The sequence below is a fragment of the Salvia miltiorrhiza genome, chromosome 2 (assembly GCF_028751815.1).
Source record: "Salvia miltiorrhiza cultivar Shanhuang (shh) chromosome 2, IMPLAD_Smil_shh, whole genome shotgun sequence".
NCBI lineage: Eukaryota > Viridiplantae > Streptophyta > Magnoliopsida > Lamiales > Lamiaceae > Salvia > Salvia miltiorrhiza.
This window is the reverse complement of record NC_080388.1, coordinates 31,049,092-31,067,498: the sequence shown is the minus strand read 5'-3', so window position 1 is coordinate 31,067,498 and position 18,407 is coordinate 31,049,092. Positions and strand designations below refer to the sequence as shown.

General features: G+C 40.2%; 3 protein-coding genes across 3 annotated transcripts; 1 reads left to right on the top strand and 2 right to left on the bottom strand.

Moving 5' to 3' along the window:
* Positions 1-1,494, top strand: LOC131013316 (uncharacterized). Its single transcript, XM_057941390.1, has 3 exons — positions 1-143; positions 232-457; positions 567-1,494. Exons 2-3 carry the CDS (start codon positions 271-273, stop codon positions 1,025-1,027), a joined length of 648 nt encoding a protein of 215 aa, XP_057797373.1. The 5' UTR covers positions 1-143; positions 232-270; the 3' UTR covers positions 1,028-1,494.
* Positions 1,495-5,526: 4,032 nt separating this feature from the next.
* Positions 5,527-7,277, bottom strand: LOC131013315 (uncharacterized). The gene is made up of 3 exons (XM_057941389.1): positions 7,199-7,277; positions 6,367-6,722; positions 5,527-6,294 (listed from the first exon to the last, which is right to left on the bottom strand). The coding sequence occupies exons 1-3, from the start codon at positions 7,215-7,217 to the stop codon at positions 5,917-5,919; spliced, it is 753 nt and encodes a 250-aa protein (XP_057797372.1). The 5' UTR covers positions 7,218-7,277; the 3' UTR covers positions 5,527-5,916.
* Positions 7,278-16,392: 9,115 nt separating this feature from the next.
* LOC131008290 (uncharacterized) lies at positions 16,393-16,737 on the bottom strand. Its single transcript, XM_057935178.1, has one exon. It carries the CDS (start codon positions 16,735-16,737, stop codon positions 16,393-16,395), a length of 345 nt encoding a protein of 114 aa, XP_057791161.1.
* Positions 16,738-18,407: the final 1,670 nt, after the last annotated feature.

Genomic DNA, 18,407 nt, shown 5'->3' with positions numbered 1-18,407 from the left:
TGAATTCAAGGAGGTCCGGGCAAACCGTATCACATTATCTCCATGTCGTATTAGGTGCAATATTAAGGCTACACGATATTTTCTTAGCTAAGCCTGAGGCTGTCCCTGATGACTGCAATGATTCGTGTTGGCAATGGTTTAAGGTATATAATATAAAATATTATTTTTTATCGTATATTAAATTGTCCTTTCTAAATTATAACTTTATTTCACAAAAACTTTTGTTATTAGGGCTGTCTAGGAGCATTGGATGGTACTTATATCAATGTCATGGTAAGCAATAACGATAAGGCGAGGTATAGGACAAGGAAGGGTCTAATTTCTACAAATGTCTTAGGTGTGTGTGATCGTAACTTGAAGTTCACTTACGTTCTATCCGGTTGGGAAGGATCGCCAGCGGACTCTAGGATACTTCGAGATGCCATAAACAGGCCCTATGGATTAAAAGTGCCGAAGGGTATTTTTCAATATATAGCATTTTATTGTTTTAATTATATCTAATTTATCATATGTTCATAGTTATGTGAATTTTACTGACTTCTGTTGGTTTGTTGGGGCTACACTAGGATTTTACTATTTGTGTGACAATGGTTACGCAAATCGTGAGAGGTTTTTAACACCTTTCAAAGGAGTTAGATATCACCTCAAGGAGTGGGGTCCCACTAATGCGAGGCCACAGAACAAAGAGGAGCTTTTTAATTTGAAACATAGTAAAGCTCGTAATATAATCGAAAGGGCATTGGGAATTCTGAAGATGCGTTGGGGGATTCTTAGATCCACGACTTTCTACCCGATCAAAATTCAAAATAGGCTAATCATGGCGGCATTTTTAATCAATAATTTTATTCGCACGGAAATTGCGATTGACCCTATAGAGCAAGAATTCGACACGATGACACGTTTAAATGGTGCGAATGATGTGGAACATGAGGACTTTGTTGATACCGTAGAATCATCTCCCCAATGGAATGCACAAAGGGAAGATTTAGTCGAGAGTATGTGGCAGCAGTACATGCATAATCATTAGGTGGTATCTTCCTTATTATCAAATATTTTGTTAATTGCATTGTCATATTGTATTTCCTTGTATTTTTTCTGATGAAACACAGTGCATTGTTTGCTGTCCATAATCTATTACTTGATGTCTGCTTACTGTCTTTCTTGGGAGATACGGAACATGTTTTGGAATGGGATGAAAACCCTAGGCTCCCTCTTTCAAGGGATTCTCTCGGCCGCCGCCTAGGCGGCTCGGGTGGTTCTGGCCAGCCGGCTGTGGCCTTCTCCGGCCGGCATTATGGCGACCCTCTCATCCTCCGATTTTCCTCTGTTACACACCACCGTTCTGCCTAGGGTTTCCCTCCAGCCACCGCTGTTTAACCCTAAAACTTTTGATCCGGTTCCGGCTCCATGCTCTCTTGCGGATCTCTCTTCCGACGATGCTTTGCCTATTGGCTTCAACTTCTCCCGTGACTACTCCCTGTTCCCGGAAGTTCCAGCGTCTGATATTATTATGGTGGCAACTAAGGCCTCGTCCATGGGCCTGGCGGCGCAACCTTGGTGCGCTGTTAGTTCGGCCTTGGTCCCAGGGGCGGCTGCACCCACGGTGGGGTCTAAGGATCCGATCATGGACGCGCCCCCTCCTCCGTCTCTTTCCGAGTCTGTCGCAGCTAAGGTTCTTGTCTCGACGTCGATTTTGGAGACGAGGGTTCCCAAGGCTGTTTCGCTTATGACGGTAACTGGTGCAGGCCAGAGTGACAACAGCATGGCGATGCCTTCTTCGTCAGTGGGCAGTTCTTTGTCGCCGTTCGCGGACTCCGTCACTACCTCGTATTCGCGGGATCATTCCTCCTCTTACTGCGACGTCGGCCTTCTCCGTTCGGGGCAGCCGGAGCAGCTGTGTTTGCTTTGGAGCCAGGCCGGGGTGGAGAAGCCCGATGTTCGTCCGGTACTTCTCCCGTGAAGTCGCTTGTCGAGACTCTTAGGCAATCTCCGGGGCGTCTCGCAGACGTCCCTGCTCATGATTTTGCGGTGCTGAAACCCGCAATGGTGGGCGACAGGCCGTGTCTTTCTATCTACTAAGCCTTTCGTCAACGGCAAATCAAAGCCTTTCAGCATGCCATTCATGGGAGGGTTTTCCTTCGCAAAGGCGATACGCTGAGATTTGCGGCTGATCTTTTTACTGAGCTCTCTATCCTCTGGAAAACGTCGTCTCCATGGTAGGTTATCCCTCTAGGCAAGGGATATTTTACTTTGAAGTTCTCGTCACCTGAGGATTATGCCTTGGCTTTTGCAAAATCCGCTTGGCGTCTTTGTGTGGGGATCCTTTTTCTTCAGGCATGGACTCCCAACTTCAATCCGAACAAGATTGTTTCTTCTACTGCTCAGGTTTGGGTCCGTATCTTTAATCTCCCACATGAGTTTTGGCATCCTGAAGTTCTCTCTGGTATAGCTAGGCATGTTGGCACTCCTATTCTCGTTGATGGCATGTCTGCTAGGGCTTCAGTTGGTTATTTTGCTAGGGTGTTAGTTGAGATGAATGTGGCCCTGGAAATTCCTGAGTTTATTGATGTTAAATGTGATGATGATATTTATGAAATTGAGTTTGGATATGAGAATTTGCCATACTTCTGTAGTCTTTGATCTGCGATTGGCCATGCCACTGATGAATGCAGGAAATCGGGCATAGAGCCTGCCTCTCCGACTAAACAGAAATTACAGGATAATAGTTTGCGGGGCAGGAAGCATAGCAATAGATCTCGACAATGGAAGAAAATTAGAAGTCGTTCTCGACAGCACGCGATTGCAGTGCCTTGTGCTGCTAAGCTGGATAATCATGAGGAGTCTTCGCCCAGACGTGAAGTTACTGTTGGGAAGAATTCTGTGGAAAACAGAAATCGGTTTGAGGTGCTGGAGGATATGGAGTTAGAGAAAGAAGACAATATGGCAGCACGTAGAGAGGACTTGCTTTCGGGATCAGATTTGAAGTCCTCAATGAAACCGGTTCAGAATTCGGATGCTCAAGCTTGCAAGAAGGACACGATTGTTATGGAGGATTCTGACAGATCCGTGGATGAGGAGATCATTGCAGACGATCGCGAGGCCGCAAGCTCGGCAACGCGATCACAGAGGGAGGACACGACCGGGTCTGAGGGTTCTACACTGCAGGACGTTGCGAAGTTTGGGCAGCATAAGGAGGTCATAATACAGTGTGCCGTGGTTCCGTCCATGGACATGGTAGATGATTCTGTATCTCGGTTGGTCATTGAGCCTACACATTCTAATCAGGAGGAGTTGGCTAGTCGTATTAGCAAATTAGAGGAGCAGGTTTGTCAGGGGATGCAAATGCTCGTTGACAACCCTAAGCGTCGACCGGGTCGACCTAAAAAGGGTATGGAACGTCCGCAAGATCCACCGAATCCGATTGACAGTATAAAAAGTCGGCTCAGGAATAAGGGCGCCGTTCTTGACACTCCGTTGCCGGTGGAGTTCTTGAATAAAGTGCCAAATGCTGAGTCTGGAGGAGCGCTTATGCACAATTCTGTGGTTCGCTCCTCTTCTTCAGACGCAGCTCGAGCTATGTCGGCTGTTGTTTCTAAGAGATGGGGAGATATGCTGGACGACGGCGACTCGTTCTACGAGGACGGTCAATTCTTCTCTTAGTCTTGCTGGCTCGCACTCATATGTCTTTCACTGCCCCTGCTGTCTCAGGCGTTGCTTTTGCTTTTGGGTTCTGGTTCGGGTTTTTGGAGGCTGGATATCCTAGGGGCAATAGTTCGGTCGGAGCTTCTGAGGTTGACTTTCCGCCTCCTCCCGTTTCGTTGTTTTGGAGGCTCGGCCCTTAGTCTGCGCTTGTGCTTTCAAGGGTTTTGAACTTTTCTTTTTTCAATAAAATTTCTATTTCAGTAGCTTACTGTCTTTCTTTTGGTTATGTGAAGTGTGAATCTATGCTTATCGGGTTGTGGTGTTTCGTAGCATGGAAGCTATGCCTGAGATGTCAACAAACACTCGTCCATGTAGCTGTGGTCACAGAAACAAGCGCGTGGGTCTTGGAGCCAATTTTCCTAGGCGATTTTACTATAAATGTCCACTTGAAGACAACCATACCAAGGGTTTTTTTTTTGGTACGACGAATATCATGGTTACTACTCCAAGACGTCATCGACTTCTGCAGGTTCCCCTTTAAGAGTTTCTCACCAGCCGATGGATGAGGTTGTGAACCAAAGCATGGGCTTGAATTCTCATAGAGGTTACCTTCAATTCCATACCGCCATTCTGTTGATGACGTTGGTTGTATTGGTTGTGGGGATTGTGCTCGGTAAACTAATGTGAAACTACTCTTTTTTTCCTTCTTATTTTGAGAACCGAAAAACTCGATACTGTGACTCTGCGACGTCTTGTTTTTGTAATATCTGGAATCAATGACTTCATTTGTATTTCGTGAATTTGAAAGTTATGCGGATTTGTGTATTTTCTGGAAATCTTAATGCGGCATTTACTTTTGGTTCGATTAATCAAATTTCTATAGTTATTTGCTTGTTGCAAAAAATGAATTGATATTTAATTAGTCAACTTCTTATGCATCACTGCATCCATCGACCAACCATTACAATTTATATATCTAATCAATGCATTAAAAAATGTCAACACCTTTTTTTGGGAGTTCTGCATGAGTTTTCAAATTAATAGTTGCTCATGCATTAATAGATATGACACCAACCACCACCAACCCCATTTTTAAAAATTCATTAAAACACAATAACCGTTGGTGCTATAAAATCTGCACTTAAGACAGCCGATAAATCACCATCATTACACACACTTCCATATTATTCCATTTGTTCTTCAAGCCTTGTCTTTGTGGTCCAGCACCCCAAAATGGTTTTCCCTAAAGTTGCTCTCCAAACATGTTTCCTCTACACCCATAAATGGGACGCCAAAAAGGATGAGTTGCTTATCCACTGCCTTATAGCGAAGATCGACGAATGCAAGCCGAAGCCTCCAAGAAAATGATTTAATGGCATGGATCTTTCTTATCAAATAATGGATCTTTCGCTTAAAAACAAGTTCGTGGCACCCGTGCGGGCTCAGCTTCCATCAAGGAATGCGTTTCCTGGCAAATATAAGGTCCCCGACTGCACCATCGAGGGTAGCTCCTATGCATCGTCTTCTCCCTTTAAGTAGATTTGCTATTGTTTAGAGCTATGTTTTTTGTGGGTCTAATGGTAGTATTGAATTGTTATTTTTTTCTTCAACACAAGAATAGACCCAGGTACTCATTTTGTCAATGCTCATAAATCGTGGATATGGGCATAATCTGCTGCTTATTGCTTTCGTTTCCCTATGAACAATCAAATATAATTATCCACTTGCTTTATATGATTCATTACAAACACTATACTACAAAAAAATGCAAATTACATGGCCATTAATCCATTATCAGTAAAGGTGATTCTATATCAGATTAGTTCATCACACATCATCCATCCCAACATCATAAAGCTAAACACAATACAAAGTGTTTCCATAAGATAATATCAGTTCAAACATCAAGATTAAAACATCATGAAATTCCTACTAATTTAAAGTGGCAGAGTCAACCATGGTCCAACAAAACATAAAAAAGTTGCAACAGCAGCATAAAAACCGGCATAAAACAATGATTCTGGCATCTGACAAGTTTCACAAAAGTTGCAGCACCGGTGCAATATAAGGCAACATGCTACCTACTTGTATTTCATTGCTTGTAGGTAGTGAACATAATCGGCTTTTGCGTCGTTGGGGAGAGTTGAAAAGACATCGAGGCGCTCTACTTCCTTCACTAGTAAATCGGTTATTTCGAACTTATCATTGAGAGACAAACCCGGAATTGAGCTCAATTGGGTGAAGACCTCTTTCCACGCTTTTGAGATGTCAAAGTCATGAACCCGTTCTACTTGTAATAGCTTCAAACCTTTTATCGGTTGTGCGAGTAATTTCAACCATGGCGTCGATCAGCCTATCGAATCCATCATCAGATTTTCTCTTCTTCTTCACCCTGCGCACTTCACCATTTGTTTGTTGGGTTTCACTAACACTGTCGGCAGCATCGGCGGTCTCACTCAAATCTTCTAGGGATACGTGGTAATCCCCATCAACATTGGGTTGAGCAAGATCTATGTTGCGGTACATTTCATGCGCAACTTCCATCACATCTTCAGCTACGTCGCCTGTGGCCCGATCCTTTCCAAAGATTTCCTTCCAATCATCCAAATACGGCCAGCTCTTGTTCCGCATCAAACGTGCGTTATTATCTTTCTAAAAAAAATAGTTTTGTCATTATAATTCACAATATGCAACATAAACCAAAATATACAAACATCCTCTAACCTTCACGATTTGTTCCCATTGCTCATCATTACAATCTATCATATGTGTGCCCGTCAAATTAAATCCGACGCCACTAGGTTTCAACATTTTAGTTAACGAGTTGTAATTCTTTTTCCATATGGTAATCTTCGAGTTTATGTGTGGCATGACTTTCAAATCAGTGGTTGGGAACTCCTTTCGCATAGCTTCTTCGAGCTTAGTTAAGTACCCGGCCTGAAATCCGTTATTTGATTTCCATCCATTAGCAACCAACTCCTTCAACGACGCCAACAAAATCGCTTCATCACGCATCAACCAGCTGCGTCTCGATTTGTCGGTCTTGTTTGTTCGACCACATTGAAGAACTCTATTACTTCCTGTTACAAAACATCAATAACACCAATAAATGAAATCATGATATGCCCATTTATTTCAAAACACGAAAACAAACACACATCTGCCCCCCACCATATTCAAATAACTCCATGGTTTCTTTATAATATGCCCATTTATAACATAAGCAAAATTAAACCAATCGAATAATATATATATATCTACACATATTTCTCAATAACCAAAGGCAATCAAACAGTAAACTTTCGAGAACTGTTAAACACACGGTCCACTACAAATGCAATGAAACTGTAAACTTTTCTCATCTGGTATTTACACATTATGACATATTATTGTTAAACAAATATTGATTCAAGCAATGAAATATAAACCGCGAAACTATTATTGAATCGCTAAAATATGCGTCAGCTCAAAAAACACATTCACAACTCAACCACAAGCTCTACTACAGTCAGCCGTATGTAAGCAAGAAGTAGCGAATCGATGATTACAAACTAACCTTGAGTGGTGGTGCTCATTTCGTTTGAAGGTAGGGTTTCGCAAATTCTTTCTAGTGTGAGAGTGTCGATCGCAGACTTTCTTTTGGTGCGAGTTACTTTACGTGGGTCAAAAATGCAGAGTGGAGGTATTTATTTCGCAGGCGTGGGATGAGAGGATACGCTTGTCATTATGAAATTATTGAATGGTCATTTTTGTCATTAAACCCATTTACAGATGTCTCAAATAAACTGTATCTATCAAAAATATCAAACATAATTGCGTATTAATAATGTGCCTTTATCTAGAATAGGTATCTTATTGTATTCTATCTTGCATAAACCATAACAGGAAATCATACTTCCTTTTCAGTCCGTCCACAAAACGAGTACCCATGTCCCTTTTTGATAAGTGTACCCCACACAATTATTTAATTAATACTCTTAAAAAGTGGGACCTCTATTCCACTTACACCACACTCAATACATTTCTTGAAACCCGTGTCATCCAGAAATGGATACACATTTTGTGGACGGAGGGAGTATAACAGTTTTTTGTTGGGTGCATGAAGGAGCTTTTGCAACTGATTATTTCTCAAGTGTATATAGTGTTTTCGATACTCACATTTCTGTCTAATGGGTATTGTGTGTTAGGTTTTCAAGAGAGGAAAAAATACTATCAAGAAAGAGCTGAAACTGAAAGTTATAGTTTAGGAGATTTCTTTCTCATTTGTTAGTGTTTGTAATTGTTCATTGATCTCTTGAAAAAACAATACGTATCTCCGTTTACCATCCCGCGGACGTAGGCCATTGGTTGAACCACGTAAGTTTGGCGTCGAAGTGTGATTTTGGTTTCATTTTTGCTCTATTTCATTGTTCTTGAGTTTGTTGCTATGTTTTGCACCGATCAATCTTAACAAGTGGCGTCGTCTATGGAATTGGAGGAGGATTGGTGCAGATAAGATGTCGACGACTAAGTTTGAAGCTGAGAAATTCACTGGGAAAAACGACTTCAGATTGTGGCGATTGAAGATGAAAGCCATGCTCATCCAACAGGGTCTCTTTGTTGCACTTCAAGGATAGAAAGGTCTTCCCGAAGATATGAAGAAGGGAGATCAGATTACTTTGATGGAGAAGACGCATAGTACACTGATACTTTGTCTAGGAGACAAGGTATTAAGGAAATTTTCGAAGGAGTCTACTGCTGTAGGGGTTTGGGCGAAATTAGACGACATTTATATGAAGAAATCTCTTACAAATTGCCTATACATAAAGCAGAAACTATACACTACAAAAAACACGCCAAATACCGACGGCAATTACCGAGGGCAAGTTGGTCTTCGGTAAATACCGACTGATTGCTGACAGGACAAAAGGCGGGTCGACTTTAATACAGGTACCGAGATATTACCGACAGCGGTCGATCACCGACGGCACACGCCGTCGGTAACGTATATTTAGATTTAATTTAATTTTCGATAATATTACCGGCAACGTCTTCCCTCGATAATCACCTACGGTGGACTTGCTGTCGGTAATTACCGACGGTAGACAGTGCCATCGGTAAGTTTGGAGCGGGTTGTCTGATACCGACGGCATACGCCGTGGGTAATGGGGCAGTTAAAATAAGGGGTTTCTTCCCTATTCTGCATTTTCGCCGCAGCAAGCAGCAGCCGCAACATTTGCCGCCTCTGCACCGCTTCACCGCCGTCGTCGTCGTCCCGCTTCGCCTCGCGACCACCACGGTAAGTTCCCATCCCTCTCTTTCGCCTATCTCTCTCTCTGACCCACTCTCTCGATCTCTCATTTCAGAGCGCTTCACCGCCGCGCCGCTCCGCCGCCGACCACCACCGTACGCTCTCGCCAATTTTATGTTTTTATTTATTTATTTAATTAATATTTTTTTGTTTCAAAACTTGAAATGCTAGTGATTTTGATTATTATCTCTCATTTAAGAAACCAAATAATTATGGGCTAAAATTTATTATTGCTTGGTTTAATTTACTATTATTCTTCATAATTATTGTTAGATTTGTGCAGTTGTTACATAGATAAGTTAGTTTTAATTATTCTTCATAACTTTAAAAGTGATTGTGCATGTTGCTTTATCGAATAAATGATTACATATATGTTTAGGATAACTGATTACATATATGTTACTATATCATCTCGACATATTTTAAGGTTATGAATGTATGATATTGTATATTGAAATAGAGTTTAAATGAATTAATAGTTGCTAATTATATCAATAATATGCGTGTTCTGTACTGGTGACCACTCGAAAGGAACTTCAAGGTTAATCTTGCTTGACTTAGAGCACAACTAAGATGGGTGACCCACTGGGAAGTTCGTCTTAACGTATGCAATTGAGTTAAAAATACAGTACAACTACCAAAATACTTGGATTGATTAAAAAATAATAATAATAAATATTTTTTTCAAAAAAATATTTTTTTTTTCAAAATTGTGGAAGAAAAGGGTCTAGATGATCAAATTGAGAAATCCAATAAGATCTTGGACGATTTGGTAAACATTGAGGTGAAGCTCGATGATGAAGATACAACGATCATCTTGTTGAATTCTTTGTCTAAGTCTTTTGAGAATTTGAAAGATGCAATGTTGTTTGGGAAGGAGATAACTATCTCTCTTGAAGAGGTACATTCTGCTCTCAAAACTAAAGAGCTGTAGAAGAGTAACTTGGCCAAACAAGAAATCACAATTGATGAAGGATTGGCTATAAAATCAAAGACTGGCAAACTTTGTTTAAACCCTAAATTAATATTTTATTCTTCAAATATTTTAGTTTAATGGTAAACTTTGTTTGAATATTTAAGGCTTAAGTATCAAATACGCTCTTAACATAAAGGCCCTTATCACGTATAGATCCTTATAGCCGAAGTTGGTCTAATTAAACCCTTGAAGTCCTTAATTTCGTGCAATTAGCCCCTCCGACTTAACGGCCGTTTAACGCTGTTAAATATTTTAATTTTTCTTAATTTTAACACCGTTAATTTTTCGCCGAAAATTGGCCGAAAAACGTGGGTTTTGACCAGATGAAGACAAAGCAAACCGCATGTGTTTTTGACCGGATGGACTCAAATTTGTATCTGGAACTTTTCCACCCAATTCTTGATGGAATCTTCAAGATTTTCATAACAATATTTTCGTAACACGGCCGAACCGCATGCACTCCAGCTATCGCTGCGATGAGGTTCCGATGCGTCGTCAGCTCCACCCCCTTCACTCTTTCCGTAGTGCCCAAGGAATATTGAATCGCCGCCGTGTTGTCCTGGAACACCTCCGACGGATCGAATTCGGCGCCACAGAGGAGCAGGAGGGATACGAACTCAGTAGAGTTGAGTACCACCGTCCCCTGGGGCAGCGACAGCAGTTGTGGATGTGAAAAAGGAGATCGTCGGTCTAGTGAGGTGGATCTGGTGGGAGATATTGGAGTCAGAAGAGAGGGGATTAGAAGGGGAGATGATGGCGCCGAGGAAGAGCAGGGAAAGGTAGAGAAAGGGAATGTGAATTGAGTTGGGGGAAAGTATGAAGGCGACGTCGTTCTTGTGGAAGTGGAATTTGAGGCAGAGGCTGGAGGCTAGGGATTGGACGAGGTGGGGGAGGTGAGAGAGGGGGATGCGGCGGCGGGTTGCGGCGTCGATGAGAGAGGCGGAGGTGGGGGAGGAGAGGAGGGAGAAGACGTAGTACGGGAGAGAGGAAGAAGGAAAGAAAATAGAGGGGCGGAGGCTGTGGAAGATTTTGGTTTGGGGAGAGAAGCCATTGTTTGGATCAACCGTCGTGTTTGAAGGTGGCGCCATTGTTCCGCCTTCGTGGGTGGTGGTGGCGGTGGTGGTGAAGGTCTTCCCCAGAATAGTGTTTCCGGCGAGTTTTCGACCAGCTTGGCGAAGCGCAGCCTACGCAGACCACCAACGAAATTAAAAAAAAATTGAAAACAAACGACGTTAAGTCGCCATTAGGGTAGAGGGCACGATTGTTCGAAATTAAGTAGTTTGAGGGTTTAATTGGACCAACTTCGACTATAGGGATCTATACGTGATAAGAGCCTCTATGTTATGGGCTTATTTGATACTTAACCCAATATTTAATTGTTAGAAATTAGTTTATTCTTAATTGTTAAATATGTCTATGAACATGTTTAATTAGTTTTATTTTATAATTTGTATTTCTATATTGAATATAGGAAATGAAGAGTGATGCATCTAAACCAAAAATAATAAAAAAAAAGAATGGTACAACAATCCAATCTTCAACATTTTTATGTTCAAGAAAATGAATGGTGAGAATCCTTCTAATGCTAATGTGGCTCCTACAAATGATTCACCTCAAGAAAAGGCTATGGATTTGGGTGGTTTAAGTGCTAATAGTGTGCCACTAGAGGAGAAAGAATTGATTTATGATGTTGAACTTCTTCCTCATAATCCGAGAAAAAGAATTAGCATAATGGATTATCCTCCGAATATGCGAGATTCGATTAGAAGATCCTATATTCTTAAAAAGCCTTGTCAACCAAAAATTTATGATTTTCCTCAAAAAAGACTTTAGAGCTTCATCACGCCGATTTATTCCTTTTTGGTTAAAACAATGAGATTGGCTTAAATATAGTATTCAGAAAGATGCCATTTTTTTATTTATTTATAAATTTACAATATTAAATAAAGAAATTAAAAGGCTACGGCACAGGGGACTCGAACACAAGACATTTGGCCTTAGGCATTAATCCCTTACCGCTTGGCCAACACACGCACGCTAAAGATGCCACATTTTGTGTTGTTTGCTACTTGTTCAAGAATGTGTTGGATTTGTATACTGAAAGCAAGAACCTTTTATGCTTGTATACAATGATTCCTATGTTCACTGTTTAATCCCCTATCTGATTGTGTTCATGATTGCATATGTATGTTCCTTATCTCTATATAAGTAGATTATATGGTGTGTTGTAGATCACAGAAGGCCATATAATTGGAATAACCTTAAGAGATATAAAATGATCACAACCGAGATGACTTTAGAACGAGTCATTGGTTTAGGTTACAGTATAGATGGAAGCAGTTTGTCTTGACTACTTGTCTATACTGGTACGTCATAACGTATTGATAGGACCACAGTGAGATGTATTCTTCTGTCTGACTTAAGTGAAGAATCAAGATCTCGGTGACTTAATAGAATCTTAATACTAATAAGATTTCAAATATATATGTTGATTCGTATATCACTTTGACTTACTATGGGTGAGAGTTATATAGTAACTTGAGTACTCTGTATCTTGGGTGATAGCGATCGATATATGATATTTGATTATCTGTATTTGTACCCGTATCCGGTATAGGATAATGACATCCCCTTAAGGAGCTCAATAAGGTTTATTGCGTTAAACCCTGCAGGTTGATTAAGTTCAGACGCAATAATAAGGTTTGAGTGGTACCGCTTAAGGATTATCAAGATATTAATTAATTTTATGATGTCAGAGCTCTAATTAATTAATGGATGTCGGATATTTTAAATACGGAGATTTAATAAGTCTAAATACAAGCCCCGACTCATCACCGGCAATAAAGGGGTAAGTCAATATTGGTTCTCTAGTGGAATGAACTAATATTTATAAATTAATTATGGTCTGGGCTGATCATGAAGAATTAATTTATTTGAGGCCCATCTTTATTCCTTGTATCTGGTCCCTGGACTGGCCCAAAGTCTCCTAGCCCTAGAAGAGGCAGAAATCGCCCAGCTCAGAGAAGGAGGCGCCCCATAGCTTATTTAATCTATTTAAATACAGCTGTCTGCTCTCAGGAAAAACACAGACAAAAATTAGGTTTTTGAGAGCAGAGAAGGAGGCGCCAAACGTGTGGAGCAATTTTTCTCTCTTGGGACTTCATAGCTCGTTGTCCATCCAACGGTGAAAGCTGAGCGGGATACAGTTCAAAAGGTCAGAGCTGGAGTCGTTCAACACGATCATTGACAACCTCTGCATACAATTTACAAGTAAGTAATCCTAACTTCAACGTGCAGCACTTAAATTCATAGGAGCATGTTAGGATTAATCGTTGTATGGTAAATTAAGATATCCAAGAAACGATCCCGTGGGGCTATTAATCCTTCAGAATGATGTTGAAAATAATGTGGAGGGAGATGCATTTGTCACCATTATTCTTTCCCTTGGTTTGCTTAAATAGACTAATCATGACCAGTTAATCAAACATAGCCTAAAAGTGTCTTGGGAATAAAATATAAATTGCCTATTATATCCATATTACATAATATTTAATTTTAAGGGTAATTTGTGTAGTTTACATATATTTAGAAGAATATATTAATTCATTAGATATTAATCTATTTGATGTGTATCTGGAACTCTCTTTAGTATCCTGAAACAGATAAATATCTTATAGAATCTACCACTTAATTAGATAAATGAAAAACATTTGGGATTTTATTAATTTAGAAATATTAATATATCGAAAAATTGATAATTTTTTAATTTATAGAGTGTCTTTTAATTTCAAAAACTATAATTTTAAATAAAGTTATAAATGTGTAAACGTAAATGAGAGAAAATGTTTAAATTAAATAAATAAATGTATCTATCAATTCATTGTCGCTGATATTACTAGAGATCATAATGATGATCGAGTTGAAGATGATTCAACAATAAGTTTATATTTTAACAAGTTACTGATAATATTCATAATTCTTATATTTTAAAAATTATTAATTTATAATATTAACAAGACCTATATATTTATAAACGAATTCTCTAAAATATTATTATTTTATTATTTTATTAAAGTTAATGATTTTTTAAATTTATCTAAGTCGGAACTAAAGAAATTTATTAGTTTATAGAGTTTATTAATTTATTTGAGTATTAATTTAAAGATGTATCAAATAGACCAAATTATTTATTAAAAATATAAATATAATAAATATTATATTTATATATTTTACTTTTATATATGCTAGTATATCTAAAATTGAGTTATAAGATATTTATCGCACACGTCTAATGATTTGGATTGTATCGGATGAGTCCCCAATTTCAGGCTTTCATTGTGGCGACTGACTCATGAGAGCATCTGGAAGGCATTAGGTACATTCGAGGAGATTTTGGAGATGAACGATTTTGATGCTCTCTCAGAACATTCTAAGCCTTTTGTTAGATTCAACCTATTAATTATTTGGGGGTTGAAATTACTTTGCATTAATAAATTTTCACAAAATCTTGGGTACACCTGGGTGTATCGTACAATCGGGTTGATCTGTACCCAAAATAGTATTATTTAAATGGATTGGGTCAGGATATGAGTTCAAATTAGGATGCGGATCAAAGTTTAAGTAAAGGTATAACCCAGTTGTACGGTACACCCGGGTGTAACCAAGACCACCTCATAAATTTTTGTATCATTTCACCATATAGAAGATAAATCTAATTAAAAACTAAGTAATAAACTAAACAATTCTCGAAATTAAACATGTACATTACATGAGCATAAATCTGATTCAAAAAATAAAAATTACAAGGGAAATAAAGAAATACAAATATTTGCATCAAATGAGCATCTGCTGCTCAACATAGTTCTCTTGAGTGATTGTCAGCTCTAGGCACATTTTCATACATCTCCAAAGCCCTCAATCTTTTAGGAAAGATGCAGCGACCACCATGCCGCTGCTGCACAAACACAATCACAACCAACAAGATAAACCCCACAAGGGATTCTGATGTCCTAGTATTGGTGAGTAGTAGGTTGCATTCAGATCAAACTTGGGGTAGTTGTGAGCCATGTATTGGTTATAAGTGACTCAACCTAAACACTACACTAGATCGACTCGCAATAGGACGAGATCTATTGTAACGTGTAAGCTAACCCAAGTCGTCTCTCAAGGAAGATCTTAAAAGGCTTTTAATTATATCGCAAAAAAACAGTAAGGAAAGTAGTAAATCAACCCCCCCACACTTAGCCTTTTGCTTGTCCTCAAGCAAAATCAGTATGAATCCTAGGAAAAGATGGGTTTCAACGATGCTTATTTCCATCCAAACATTCACAAAGTCAATTCAAAATTTTGCAATCAACACACATCTCTCGATCATGCAAGTAACTCAAAGTTTAAGAAGCAACAAAACAGTAATGCAAGTAATTCGACCAGACCCAATTATCCGCTAGAAGTGAATTCCCTAATGTGATCGCCTTTATAATCAATATCACCATTTTTCACACTTTGTGTGCTTAAGTTTTGGACAGTTGAGCCATAATTCATGAAATAAAAACCATTTGGATGTAATCCGAAGTCTTTTCACGTCTTTTCCCATGCTCATAGTTAGACTAGAGGAGCAGAGACTCAGAGCTGTCACGTTTCAGAGCTAGCCAGATGTTTCAGAGCTGGCAATTCATCCAGCATTATTTACAGATAAGGATACGATCGTAGGCAATCACAATGACAACACTCCTTCTAGCATCTACTGGACAAATCACGTTTTACTTACTTACAATCGTGTTGCAACAAAACTCATAATTCTTTGCACAATCAAGAAACATATATCAAGAGTAAAACAAGAATAATCACCATTCATTCACAAACCCGAAATTCACATCGAAAATCATCTTCTCTTCCACAAATTCATAAAAATTAGCAAGTATCAAAGAATAAGCTAAGCATAAAGAGATCAATCTCGCCCAATTAAAAGCATAAGCACAACAAAACACCCCCCAACACTTAAAGCATGCCATGTCCTCAGGGCACAAAAGAAATAAGTAGAGTTAGAAAAACGTCCCTGATTATCGGCATTAAAAAGCATAAGCTCTGTGAGAGGCGGCGGAAAGTAAGGTTTACGGTCTGTGGCAGAGTAGAATTTCAGCGTTGGCATTTGCAGAGTGGAATTTCAGCTCTGACTCTGTGCGGCAGAGTCAGAGAAGAAGTGCAACGCTGGCATTCTTCAGAGTAGAGTTTCAATTATGGCCAGTTCAGAGCTGGCCTTTTCAGTGCTGGCGGCAAAGTCAGAGTAGAAAATGCAGCGCTGAAAACAAAGACATAAACACCCAAAAATCAAAGCATCCGCACAAGCAACCAAAACTTAGGAAAACACAAAACAAAAACAGAAAACAAAGAACAAAAAAAACAAAAACAAAAAACTAAACCAACGGTGGGTTGCCTCCCACCAAGCGCTAGTTTAAAGTCGCCAGCCCAACTTCAGCTCGGATCCTCAGCCTGGATTGTGCAGAGCTTGAGACTCTACCACCATCGGCGGGCTCTGGTGCTCATAGTACGGCTTCACTCGATGGCCGTTCACTCTGAAACTCTCCTTCGTATTCTCATTAAACAGCTCTACAACACCATGCTCAAACACCTCATTTAGTAGAAAGGGACCACTCCATCTCGATTTTAGCTTGCCCGAAAACAACTTCAGTCTAGAATTGAACAATAGCACCTTCATTCCGGGGCAGAGCTTCTTGTGGCAAATGCGGCGATCATGCAGTCGCTTCACTTTATCCTTGTAAATCCTTGCATTTTCAAACGCCTCATTGCGTAGTTCATCCAACTCCTCCATTTTGCAGCGTGCGCTGCTTCACGGTAGAGTCCTAATCATAATTGGCAGCCTTGATTGCCCAGTATGCTTTGTGCTCAATCTCCACTGGCAGATGGCAAGCTTTGCCATAAACGAGGCGGTATGGACTCATCCTAAGCACACCCTTGAAAGCAGTTCTGTATGCCCAGAGAGCATCATTCAGCTTTGCAGACCAATCCTTGCGCGAGGGTTGCACTGTCTTTTCCAAAATGCCTTTGATATGCCGATTGCTTGTCTCAGCTTGTTCAGAGGTCTGCGGGTGATATGGTGTTGCCACCTTGTGCGTGATCCCATTCTTCTTCATGAGCTTTGCAAACAACTTGTTGCAAAAGTGCTTGCCTCCATCGCTAATGATAACTCTGGGAAATTCAAATCTACAAAGAATGTTCTCTTGCACAAACTTAAGCAGAACATTAGCATCACATGTCCGCGTGGGAATAGCTTCAACCCATTTGGACACATAATCTACAGCAAGCAAGATATATTGAAATCCATTCGAAGCAGGAAATGGCCCCATAAAATCGATGCCACATACATAAAAAATTTCGACAATTAGTATGCTCTGGAGGGGCATCTCATTCCTTCGGCCAATATTTCTTACTCTTTGGCACCTGTCGCACGCAATAGTAAACATATGTGCATATTTAAAAATGGAAGGCCAGAACAAACCTGATTGAAGAACTTTGTGCGCTGTTTTCTGCCCCCCAAAGTGTCCTCCACAATGATCTTCATGGCACATTTTCAGAACTTGCTGCTGCTCTTCTGCTGGCACACACCGTCGAATGACTTCATCATTTACAAGCTTGAAGAGGTGAGGAATCTCCCAATAATAGTGCCTGCACAAAGCTAAAAACCTCTTCCTCTCCTGTGATGTTAGCTCGGGCCTCAATACTCCACATACTAAATAATTAACAATATCTGCATACCAAGGTACAGCGCTCGCAGGGTTGAGCTGGGCAGAGCTGACTTTGTCAGAGCTGGCCTGGGAAGAGCTGGACTCGGCAGCGCTGATCTCGGCAGAGCTGGACTTTGCAGCGTTGAACTTGGCAGAGCTGGCATGGGCAGAGCTGAGCTCGGCAGAGCTGAAGTCGGCAGCGCTGAACTTGGCAAAGGTTAATTCATATGCATGCTCAAAAGGAAAAGACTCAGGGATGAAGTTATGACCAGATTCAATAAAATGATTATCCATGCGTGAAAGATGATCTGCCACATGATTCTCACTCCCTTTTCTATTCTTTATCTCAACATCGAACTCTTGCAACAATAACACCCAACGGATTAAACGAGGTTTAGTTTGTGTTTTAGTCATCAAGTATCTCAGCGCAGCATGGTCACTATGAACAATAACCTTAGACCCAATGATGTAAGCTCGAAATTTATCTAAGGCAAAGACCATGGCAAGCATCTCTTTTTCAGTAGTGGTGTAATTTACTTGTGCACTGTTCAGGGTTAAACTAGCATAATAAATCACATGCAACATCTTATCCACACGCTGTCCTAACACAGCTCCTACCACAGAGTTAGACGCATCACACATAATTTCACAGGGCAGAGACCAATCAGGCGCAATCACAACAGGGGCAGAACTCAACTTCAGTTTCAGTAACTTAAAGGCATTCATGCAGGAATCATCAAAATTAAAAGGTACGTCC